Below are 11535 nucleotides of genomic sequence, written 5' to 3'. Positions count from 1 at the left end.
ACAGGTCCCCTAGACATTAATGAGTAGGGATGAGCTCAGGTTCAGACCGAACAGAGAAGGAAGCTCCTTATGCTGTTGCCCAGTCCCCAATTTCCCCCCAAAAAACTCCCGTTGCAGTGTGACTACCCGCACTGCAAGACTTAGCTGTTCATTAATAGAGATAAGCTCAGGTTCGGACTGAACCTGGTCAGAAACCTGAGCTCCTCCGAAGCCAGAAGTAACATGGGGACATCCACCCAATCAGCTGCAGGCCAGGTCATAGCCCACATAAGCAAAGGGGTGAGATGCTGTTATGTCATTCACCTTATATGGCCATATAAGGTGAATGACATCACAGCACCTCGCTCCTTTGCTTACGTAGGATATGCCCTGGCACCCAGCTGACTGGCCCCATGTTACTTCCAGGTTCGTAGCCGGTTTCTGACCATGGTCCAAACCTAAGCTTTTCTCTATTAGTGAGCAGATAACCCTTGCAGTGCAGGGTTAGTCCCACTACAAGGGAAGGTTTTTGGGGGGAAAATGGGCAGCAGCAAGAGGAACTTCCTTCTGTGTTGCATCTGAACCTGAGCTCTTCCATACTTGTTAATGTCTATAGAGGCTGTGTAAAGGACTTTTACTTACCTGATCCCCACTGCCCCGTCGATCGGTGCCCACCTCGTCCCTGGCTTGTGGACCGTCCCTTGGGATCCTTACATATAATGCAGGACTATGGGTCCTGCATTTTACGTGATGATGTCAGTGGGCTTCCTTCCAACCCAGCAGATGGGGCAAGAGGCTGCTGGCACGGACCCTGGGGCCAGCGGGAGCATGGATCAGGTAAGTAAAAGTCCTTTACACGGGTCGCCTACACATTAACCAGCTCTGCAGTACAGAAGCAGGCCCACTGCAAGGGGAGATTTTTTCCACGGAGAGAGGCTTTAACCTTCTGAAATTTGTTTGCCACCATAACATCATCCCAGGAGAGGCCTGTTGGCATATAGATACGGGTAGCAGAACTTTTAGCAGGTAGGTCACGTCTCTCGCACATCTTCCACCACGTGAAGTTACATTTCTACCAACACGCACCCTCTTAGGGCATACTTTACTCACTAAGAACATCAAGAAGACTGGAGACGTTCGTCCCTCCCAGAGGTGACAGGCTGACAGACGCGGCTCCTTCTCGTCTACCGGCGGCTCGGGGGTTCGAGTCTACCTCTTGACATTAACGCTACCTAAGGCTCCGCTAATTGTTTATCAAGTGGAGGCACAGCAGAACTTGGGGATTTGATAGTAATTAATTTGGTGTATTCCCCGGGGAGTCAACAGAATGTTAAAGTGTTTCCAACTGGGAATTTTCGGAAGGGAAGTGCTGCTGCTGCTGAGATAACTGTCACGGCTGACAACACGCACACATTCTCGCGTCCTAGATCAGAGCCGGAGCGCGAGCGGATACGGCGTATGGCATAATGCGCCCATGAACAGCTGACGTACCTTAAAGTTTTAAGATTAAGCTCATTTAAAATGAATGGGCCGCAGTGTGACAAAAACTGTGCGTTAACATTTCACACAAAACCATGCTCATACGTGTACACGGGGCCCCCGACCAGGGCCGGATTTGCTCTCTCTGCTGCCTCAATGCCAGGTTCCTCAATGCGCCCCCCTGTATGCAGGCTGCATACAAGTGCAGACATCTCAACTCTCCTGGATGTTCCGGGAGTCTCTCAGATAGCGGCTCCGGGACACCCTGGCAGAGAAACATTTTCTCCCGGAAAGGTTTACTCTGCTCGATCTAGGAGAGTAAACCCTTCCGTGCTGTCTGTTTTTTTTTTTGTTTGTTTTTTCTGACATCGGAAAAAAAAAAACGGCAAAGGAATGCACAGCTCGTTTGCTATTGGCTATTTCAATTTGCAATAGCTAATAGCAGACTAGCTATTGCACCCGCCAACTGCTGCTGTCAATCAGCAGAGGTGGACCTGAAGTTCTCCATCAGCTCCACTTCTGTTGACTGACAGCAGCAGAGGGCGGGTGCAATAACCAGCTTGCTATTGGCTATTGCAAATTGAAATAGCCAATAGCAATCTGGTTATTAGTTCCTATGCCGGTTTTTTTCTTTTTTGTAGCTGTTCTGACGGCAACAACTGTCAGCACATAAAAAACACAGCAGATAGCAAAGGAAGCATTAGCTTCTTTGCTATCTGCCATCATTTCAGGGGGGGGCTCTCTTCCTTGTTGCACCCCCCCACCAAACCCCACCATGGAGAGGGGGTTGACAGAGAACACCTCTCTGAAATGACTTATTTCAGGTTGGGATCCCTGCAAGTGATCTTGGCGACCTTGCTGAGATCACTTGTACAAAACAAGCAGCAGCTTCCCCGCTGTACATTTAAATGTAGAAAACAACTACCCGCCCGAAGCACAGAACTGCATGTCCCAGGCGTCGGGACATAGGAATTCCACACCCCTGCTGCCCCTCTACTCCCTGCTGCCCCGAGGCCGAGTCTCGGTTGGCCTTGTGGGAAATCCGGCCCTGGTCCTGACTCAAATTTGTGAACACACACAGACCAACTGATCTGTCCTGCGACCTATTGAAGAGCCTGCAGTCAACAAAGGCTACAGAGGCCGCCCTGTCCCTGCCGTGGACCGTAGCTGTCAACGCTCAGGCTTTTTCTGGGGCTGGCAATCACCCTCAGATTAATTGTCCCCAATTACATGTTAATTGCGTGTTAATTACCGTCATCTTTGCGAAGACGGAATATTTATAGCTGCCGCAGATACGTCTCCGCACCTTCCCTGCCTATCCCGTTTATTAATAGTTTGTTTCTAAGAAAGAGCAACAGCCATGGGGGACTGTATGATGAGCAGACATGAGCGCGCACTGATCAATAGACAAAGTGCATTCCAGATAGGCGTTGGAATCTGGTGTACTGACAGAGCTAATGATGACTCATATTTCATATGGGGTAGTCTCTAAAAGCAGAACCCCCCTCCATACAAAGACTAGTGTGCTTTCCGCAAAGTGCAGATATTCAGCTGTTACTGTAACATCTACCTGAACGTAATTTCTGATGAGGCTTTCATCTTTTACCTGCTTGCTGTTCCGTATTTTGATTAGCGTAGCTGCTATTTGGATTTTGTCAACTCGCCCTCTTGTGGTTGACTGGATATCAGGGAATGTGATTTGTTTTCACTAGACAGATTGAAAAAGAAAAAAAACACCATTTCATTTATTTATGCATCCATTCAAAATTTAGAATTACAGTTAACTCTCGGTTATCCGGTATTCAACTAACCAGAACTCTCATCTAACCAGAAAAAAAATCCCCTGCGTACTCATTGTTTTGATGATCCGCGGCATGTATTATCCTCGAACTGATTGCGTATCTATTTGTATTAATTTGCTTTTGATTACTACATTCCAATATTAATATGAAGTCAATACAAAGTTTTTGTCATGATATGGTATAGTATAGGGCAGTGGTGGCGAACCTATTGCACGCGTGCCAGGGAGGGCACCCGAGGCCCTTTCTGCTGGCACGCGAGCCCAGGTTCAGGTCACAAAACATTAAGGCAGCCGACGGGGCGAAATCGGCGGACGAGTGAGCAGGAGGAGAAGTGGGACGGAGCGGCAGGGGGTGGAGACAGAGGGAGATGGGGGCGGAGATTTGAGAGGACGGGAGGAGCCGGGGGACAGAGCGGCATGAGACGGCCGGAAACAGAGTGAGATCGAGGCGGAGATGAGAGGACGTGAGGAGACGGGGACGGAGCGGCATGAGACAGGGGGCGGAGACAGGGGGAGATGGAGGAGGACTGTGAAGACCTATGAAGACTGCAAAGGCAGGGACCTTGATGGAGGAGGTGTCGCCAAGGGGCCAGTCGAGCGGCGAAGCTGAGAAGATTGGGCGTCGAGGCAGCAGTGAAGGCTGGGCTTCCCGTGTAAGGTAGGAGCACTGTGCTGGCAGGGCCCACCATAGATTATGCACAGCCCACCAAAGAGTCACAGGTGGGCTGTGCAATACCTTTTGGTGGGCTTTGCAGGATCCATGGGGGGCTCTGCAGCCTGCAAAGCCCACCACAGATCCTGCACAGCCCCCCTGAGATCTGGCAGACTGCAGGGTCTCAGGGGGGGTCTCCGCAGGATCTGTGGGGGGCTTTGCAGGACTTGTGGGGGGTTTTCAGGATCTGTGGGGGGCTTTGCAGACTGCAAAGCCCCCAATTGATCCTGCACAGCCCTTCTGAGATCTGGCAGACTGCAGGGTCTCAGGGGGGGTCTCCGCAGGATCTGTGGGGGGCTTTGCAGACTGCAAAGCCCCCAATTGATCCTGCACAGCCCCCCTGAGATCCGGCAGACTGCAGGGTCTCAGGGGGGGTCTCCGCAGGATCTGTGGGGGGCTTTGCAGACTGCAAAGCCCCCAATTGATCCTGCACAGCCCCCCTGAGATCCGGCAGACTGCAGGGTCTCAGGGGGGGTCTCCGCAGGATCTGTGGGGGGCTTTGCAGACTGCAAAGCCCCCAATTGATCCTGCACAGCCCCCCTGAGATCCGGCAGACTGCAGGGTCTCAGGGGGGGTCTCCGCAGGATCTGTGGGGGGCTTTGCAGACTGCAAAGCCCCCAATTGATCCTGCACAGCCCCCCTGAGATTTGTCACAGCCTCTCACAGATCCTGCAGAGACCCTGCAGTCTGCCAGATCTCAGAAGGGCTGTGCAGGATCTGTGGGGGGCTTTGCAGGGTCTCGAGCCTATGCAGGATCTGTGGTGGCCTCTATAAATACATTGATTTTGCGTTGCAGTTTGGGCACTCGGGTTCAAAAAGGTTCGCCATCACTGGTATACAGTATAGTATGGGGTATGGGTATAGTATGGGGTGTAGTATAGGATATGGGGTATAGTATGGGTATTGTATGGTGTATAGTATGGTGTATTGTATGGGCTATAGTATGGGATATGGCGTGTAGTATGGGGTAAAGTATAGGGTATGGTGTATAGTATGGGCTATAGTATGGGTTATGGGGTATAGTATGGCGTGTAGTATAGAGTATGGGTATAGTATTGGGTATAGTATGGGGTATAGTATGGTGTATAGCAGGGACCCTCAAACTACGGCCTGTGGGCCGGATACGGCCCGCTAAAGTCATTTACCCGGCCCGTCCATCATGCAGAGCAGAAACAAGGAGAATCGGGTAAGTGACCTGGCCGCAATATACAGCATCTGCACCAGTGACCACATCCCTCGCTCCTATCCACGGAACTATGTCTGACTTACAGCCATCTCCTCCCTCCTCTCCGCTGTCAAAGAGCTTTGATAACCTGCGCAGCGGCCGGCATCTGACATCCTCTGAGAAGAGGGAGGAGTCAGCAGGGAGCGGCGCAAGCAGTGTGGAGCCGTGGAGGAGACTGCAGGCGGGAGTTTTGCACAGCCTGTGAATCCCCACTAGATATTGACCAGAAAGGTAATAAACATTCTTCTTCACAAGTTTGCCTGTGCAGGTGCTTTGGAAGTGCATTGGAGTTGAGAGGTCAGGGAGGGGGCCAAAGAAAAAAATATTGTATAAGGGTCTTTAGTTGCTTATGTCCACCACTGTACTGTACATGTGCTCACTTTACTCAGATGGGATCCGGCTAGGCTGGCACAGGTTCTCTCTCTCAAAGTTCTGGTCCAGGTCTCATTATGCTGTGACTTGGTGGGGGGGTCATCCTGCTGTGCCCTGGTGGGGGGCTCATCCTGCTGTGACTAGAATAGAAATGGCACCTTGCCTTTCTGACAGATGTAACAGAGCTACTCAATAGTTTTAAATGTGCAACTTCAAGGAAAGGGGAAGCTCATCTGTGAAATGCATTCACATGTGAAAGCATTTGAAGTCAAATTAGACCTCCTCATTAAACAAGTGAAGGAAGAAAACTTCTGCCATCTCCGCAAAACGCAAAGCCTGTTGGTGGAAAAACCAACAGTTGCATTCCCAAACAAAACTTGTGTGGATTCACTGCAAATGTTGGAAAGGGAGTTTCAAATTAGATTTAAAGAGCTTCAACTCCATGACTCAGGAACCATGCACTCAAAATGACAGCCATCTTTGGCAGCGCCTATGTCTGTGTAACCGTAAGGACACCCCCTCGTCCCGTACAAGAAACCATGACCCTGAAAGCAAGTATACCAGTATTCCCAGTGGTACCCTTCCTGCAGGTCTTTATACTGGCACCTGATCACCCCCCACCCCAATTCACCCCCCTCACCCACCTTCAGCACCTTCCGCATAGCCCCTAGCGCCCTAACCCTGAGACTGCCATGCTTGCCCTACTGGTAGCAGACTGGCATCTTGCACTGGATGCAATACATGCTGTGGTTCTGCAGCTCGTAGTAGGTGCATGTGGAGATCTTGCAGGGGCACAGCCTCCAGCTCACCCTGCCCTGCACAGGGGGGCACCAGCCGATGCCCAGGACGGATGGCAGCGCAGGCAGGACGGCAGACAGCAGAAGACGTTGCACAGCTCGCACATGTCTGTCGCCTCCTCGGGGTTCTTCTTGCACAGCTGGCAGCAGAGAGCGGCCGCCCTGCTCTGCTGGTAGCACTCGATGACGCCCTCCAGCACCCGGTCCTTCCTTCTTGCCTCCCGAAATGGCGAAACACCAGGGCCCGTTCCAGTGCGATCGCAAAAAGTGGTACAAGCACTATTTTTTTGCGATTGCACTGGACCGGAACGCAGGCATTGATGTGTCACGTGTTCTGGTGCAGACGATCATACTGCGGGCGGGGGGCATGGCTGCGGTGCCATTGACTTGAATGCTTGGCCACGCTCCCTCCCACCATAGAAATAAAGGAGGGTTTTGTAATGTGACCCAGTCTGTTCCAGCAGCTAACCATGCTGAAACGCCCTGGAAGTGGTGTGAACCAAGGACGTGCAGTCAGGGGAGGCAGGTGGGGCAGAGCCTCACCTAGTATTATGGAGGAAGAAGCTGTCAGCTTCAAGTCTGACGCTGACAGCTTTTTCTCCATTCAGATCGGCATCTAACAGGTTACACAGCAGGGAAATCCTCCCTGTCTCTTCCCTTCTTCCTTTACACTAGGTTGGGGGCGGGACTTTGTCTGGCAGGGGCTGGGCTTCAGGCCGGCGGGGGCAGGGCTGGGGAATGCCTCACCCGGAGCAAGAGGTACCGCAGGTCACTGGTGTGAACAGGCCCTGAAATGTTACAATTGTTACTAGAACATGAATAGATGCTAAATCTTCCAATGTAGATATCTGTGCCAGCTGCTGCTGTATAAGAGGGAATTGTCCCTCGTTTAGGAGAGATTTCCTCTCACTTCCTGTTGTGTCTCCGGTACAGGAAGTGAAAGAAAATCTCCCTGATGAAGCACAGAGAGCTTTTAATGATGTCATTCAGCACCCAATACTAAGACTAGAAAAAATACTTTTGGGCTGCAGATTCACTTTATTTATTATTTTTCATAAACATTTCTGGAGGAAATGAAAACATTTTCTCCTTTTAATAAAAAGAAAATGATCAGCACTTACATGTGATTTCCCTTCGGATTCGGCAGAAACATATTACATCAAGCAATGGCCTGGATATTGTTTTTCTGAGAAGCTGAGATCGGAGCCGGTAATGCAAACCAAAGGTGGAGATCAAATGGTCAATGGTATAGAGCAAGCTGTAGATAGAGAGAGAGAGAGAGAGAGAGAGATAATATAAGTCGTATGTAGAAAGATATATGAATACAATTGGAAAAATGGATGAATAATAGAGAGATGACGATCAGCTAAGATAAGATAAATAGATGAATAGATAATTGGATGTCTTGCACTTGATTTGAGAAAGCTAAATAGTAATAGATAGATAGATAGATAGATAGATAGATAGATAGATAGATAGATAGATAGATAGATAGATAGATAGATAGATAGATAGATTAGAGTTGCCACCTGTCTGGGATTCACCCGGACAGTCCGGGTTTTGAATGCTGTGTCCGGGTTTCATGGCAGCTGAAACCCGGGCACATGATGTCAGGCAGACAGGGCCAACCAAAATTAAGATTGGGACTACTGGCCCCCCACTGAAAATAGTCTCAACTGTGATATTTACATAAGAACAAGGTGCAACTCATTCTCCCACAAAAAAGTTTCCATGCGTCAGTAGAGTGTTCGGATTTTGCTGAAAGAAAAGGTGGCAACCCTAACATAGATAAATAGATAGATAGATAGATAGATAGATAGATAGATAGATAGATAGATAGATAGATAGATAGATAACAGATCGATCGATAGATAGAAAGATAGAGAGATAGATAGAGAGATAGATAGATAGAAAGATAGAGAGATAGATAGAGAGAGATAGAGAGAGAGATAGATAGATAGATAGATAGATAGATAGATAGAATGGGAGACATCGGTTAGATATTGGCTGGGTGGAGGGAAATCCTTCCTCTGTGACATTCCGGGATCCCGGGTTTCGCGGGAAAGGCTCACTGTATTGTACATTTTCATGCGGTGAAACAAACACATATCTTGTAGCGGTGTTCCCAGCTTTGGACGGTGTGGGACAAATAGTCTATGATAGATACATAATATTAATAATAAAGCAGCCGCTAGTAAGATCTTGATTGTAATTTTTCCCAGGGCAGTGAGGAGACAATGGGAAGTGTATTATAGAGAACTCTTGTATTGTGAGCCTGAAGAGCCAGAGACAAGTGAAGCTGAGTTTTCTGTGTAACACGAGCTCCCCCTACTGGCTGCTGGTGTCTGTTGCAGTATGCGCCCATTATGTGCGGGATAACAATGAATAAGGGCAGACATTGAGTTAATTATAGAATATATGGGGGCCTCCAGTGCAAACCTCCTTCATAAAATGCTAGTACCCTGGCTGATATGCTAATCAATTGGCTTCCATACTTTCCTGAGACTTAGTATGCAGATCAGGAATGTTAGAGAAAAGTCATAGGTCTTAAAGTGAACCTTTTATTTGCCCATGCATAAAGTAAAAGGTTGGCTCCTCCCCTCCCCAGCAGCATATACTCATCTTTCCTTTGCTGCCTTGCTCCTCTGTCCAGGTACTTGGAAGGAGATCAGTGAACCAATTGTTTTATTGTTCTATCCTTCATGGACAATAACAATCAGCAATTTGCCCTAAACATGTGGTATTGTAATGTAAACATTTTGATCGAAATTGTTATATACATACACACGGTATATACAGTATATTATAATTGTTTTCTTTGTTCCTCCTCCCAGCCCTATTTAGCTTAACCGCCCTATTATTTACCAGAGTACATGAAAATCTATCTATCTCTCCAAATATTTTCAATTAATCAATCAATAAAATAAATGGTTAAAAATATCAATCAACCTGGGAAATCTATCTATCTATCTTTGTATCTTATCTTCCCAATCTCTCCAAATCATATCAGTTATTCAATCAAATACCAGATCTATCAACCAGTGAAGTCTATCTATGTATCTATCTATCTAATCTATCCATCCATCCATTATCTATCTATCTATCTATCTATCTATCTATCTATCTATCTATCTATCTATCTAATCCATCCATCCATCCATTATCAATCTATACATCCATTATCTCTCTCTCTCTCTCTCTCTCTCTAACCATTCCTTTCTATCTATCTAATTCTAAATCAATTATCAATTATTGAATCCATTAACAGATTAATCAATGAATAGATCAAACAACCAGCAAAAACTATCTATCTATCTATCTATCTATCTATCTATCTATCTATCTATCTATCTATCTTTGTATCTTATCCTACCAATCTCTCCAAATCTTATCAGTTATTCAATCAAATAACAGGTCTATTAACCAGTGAAATCTATCTATCCATCTATCCATCTATCTATCTATCTATCTATCTACTGTATCTATCTACTGTATCTATCTACTGTATCTATCTATCTATCTATCTATCTATCTATCTATCTATCTACTGTATCTATCTATCTATCTATCCATCTGTTATCTATCTATCCATCCACCCTTTCGAATAAAACTGAGTGAGCCTTCAGGAGTCATCCATTCAGAACTAGTTGTGCTGCTTTTATCCCTGACGCAGTAATTACCTTTGAATTTTTGCACTTGCGGTAATCATTCAGTGTACTGGGACTCCTGCAGTTCACTCCATAAATACACGCACAGTTTAGACAAGTGTAACAAATAGACCGCTGGCTGCATTTTTAAAATTATCAGAGCATGTACAAAAACACATGCACCCCTGTCCTGCGGTGTTCCCATTAGTGTCCTCCTTAGTATAATAGATGCCCTGCTTGTGATGCACCTTCCCTGCATAGGACACAGAGGGCGTCCCATGTATCTTATCAGCATCCCATGGTGTCCTCCTACAGCTTGCCATTAGGACATGTAACATTTGTATGGAGCTGCGGGAGGAGCTGCGGGAGGGGCTGCGAGAGCTCCGGCGTGCTTCCTGGATCTGGTGCAGTTTGCTTGATGTAGTCATTTATTGTCATTAATTATATCTGCTTCTTCTCACAAAAAGTATTTAAAGCTGAACTCCGGCCTTCCATTTTCTTGTAGAAAGTTATCTCCTGTATTGAAACTGATTCCTCTGCATTCCCGGTGAACTTGCATCTCCACAATATAACCCTTTGAAACTGCAGCAACTATCTTAAGCCACCTTCATGGCCTGTTTGAATGACCTCCATCTTTTATGAATCACTTCTCCTCCAGATTCCGTACTGTTGGTGAAACCCGAATGCTCTAGCAATTATTATTTTTTGGAGAATATACAGGAAAGAGTGAGGAGAGATGGCCAGGAGAGAAAGAAGAGAGACAGCCAGGAGAGAGAGAGCGAGGAGAGACAGCCAGGAGAGAAAGTGAGGAGAGACAGCCAAGGGAGAGAGAGCAAGGAGATACAGCCAGGGGAGAGTCTGAGGAGAGACAGCCAGAGGAAAGAGCGAGGAGAAACAGCCAAGAGAGAGTGTGAGGAGAGGCAGCCAGGAGAGAGTCTGAGGAGAGGCAGCCAGGAGAGAGGGTGAGGAGAGACAACAGAGAAAGCAAGGAGAGACAGCCAGGAGGATGAGTGAGGATGAGAATATACAGGAAAGAGTGAGGAGAGATGGCCAGGAGAGAAAGAAGAGAGACAGCCAGGAGAGAGAGAGCGAGGAGAGACAGCCAGGAGAGAAAGTGAGGAGAGACAGCCAAGGGAGAGAGAGCAAGGAGATACAGCCAGGGGAGAGTCTGAGGAGAGACAGCCAGAGGAAAGAGCGAGGAGAAACAGCCAAGAGAGAGTGTGAGGAGAGGCAGCCAGGAGAGAGTCTGAGGAGAGGCAGCCAGGAGAGAGGGTGAGGAGAGACAACAGAGAAAGCAAGGAGAGACAGCCAGGAGGATGAGTGAGGAGAGACAGCCAGGAGGATGAGTGAGGAGAGACAGCCAGGAAAGAAGGGAGGCAGCCAGGGGAGAGAGAGGTGAGTGTGCCCTTTAAGACATATCGCACCCTGTGTTTCAGACACCTACTTGCTCCCTGAGTTCCAGCACCCTCTGTGTCCAATGGCCCCTCCATGCACTTAAGTTGGCACACCAGGACCCCGTGGTT

At 47.8% G+C, this 11535-nt stretch overlaps 1 protein-coding gene across 1 annotated transcript in view; it reads left to right on the top strand.

Annotated features, from left to right (window-relative positions):
• Positions 1-6418: 6418 nt before the first annotated feature.
• LOC108799844 (astacin-like metalloendopeptidase) overlaps positions 6419-11535 on the top strand; it is a 51334-nt gene continuing 46217 nt past the window's right edge. The window contains exon 1 of the mRNA XM_018571771.1: positions 6419-6568. Coding sequence (XP_018427273.1) covers positions 6419-6568 — 150 coding nt within the window. The remainder of the gene's footprint in view (positions 6569-11535) is intronic.

Source organism: Nanorana parkeri, unplaced genomic scaffold (assembly GCF_000935625.1).
Source record: "Nanorana parkeri isolate BGI_ZX_2015 unplaced genomic scaffold, ASM93562v1 scaffold1834, whole genome shotgun sequence".
In the NCBI taxonomy this organism is placed as follows: Eukaryota; Metazoa; Chordata; class Amphibia; order Anura; family Dicroglossidae; genus Nanorana; species Nanorana parkeri.
Note: the sequence above shows the minus strand (reverse complement) of the source record. Positions and strands in the feature narration are given on the sequence as shown.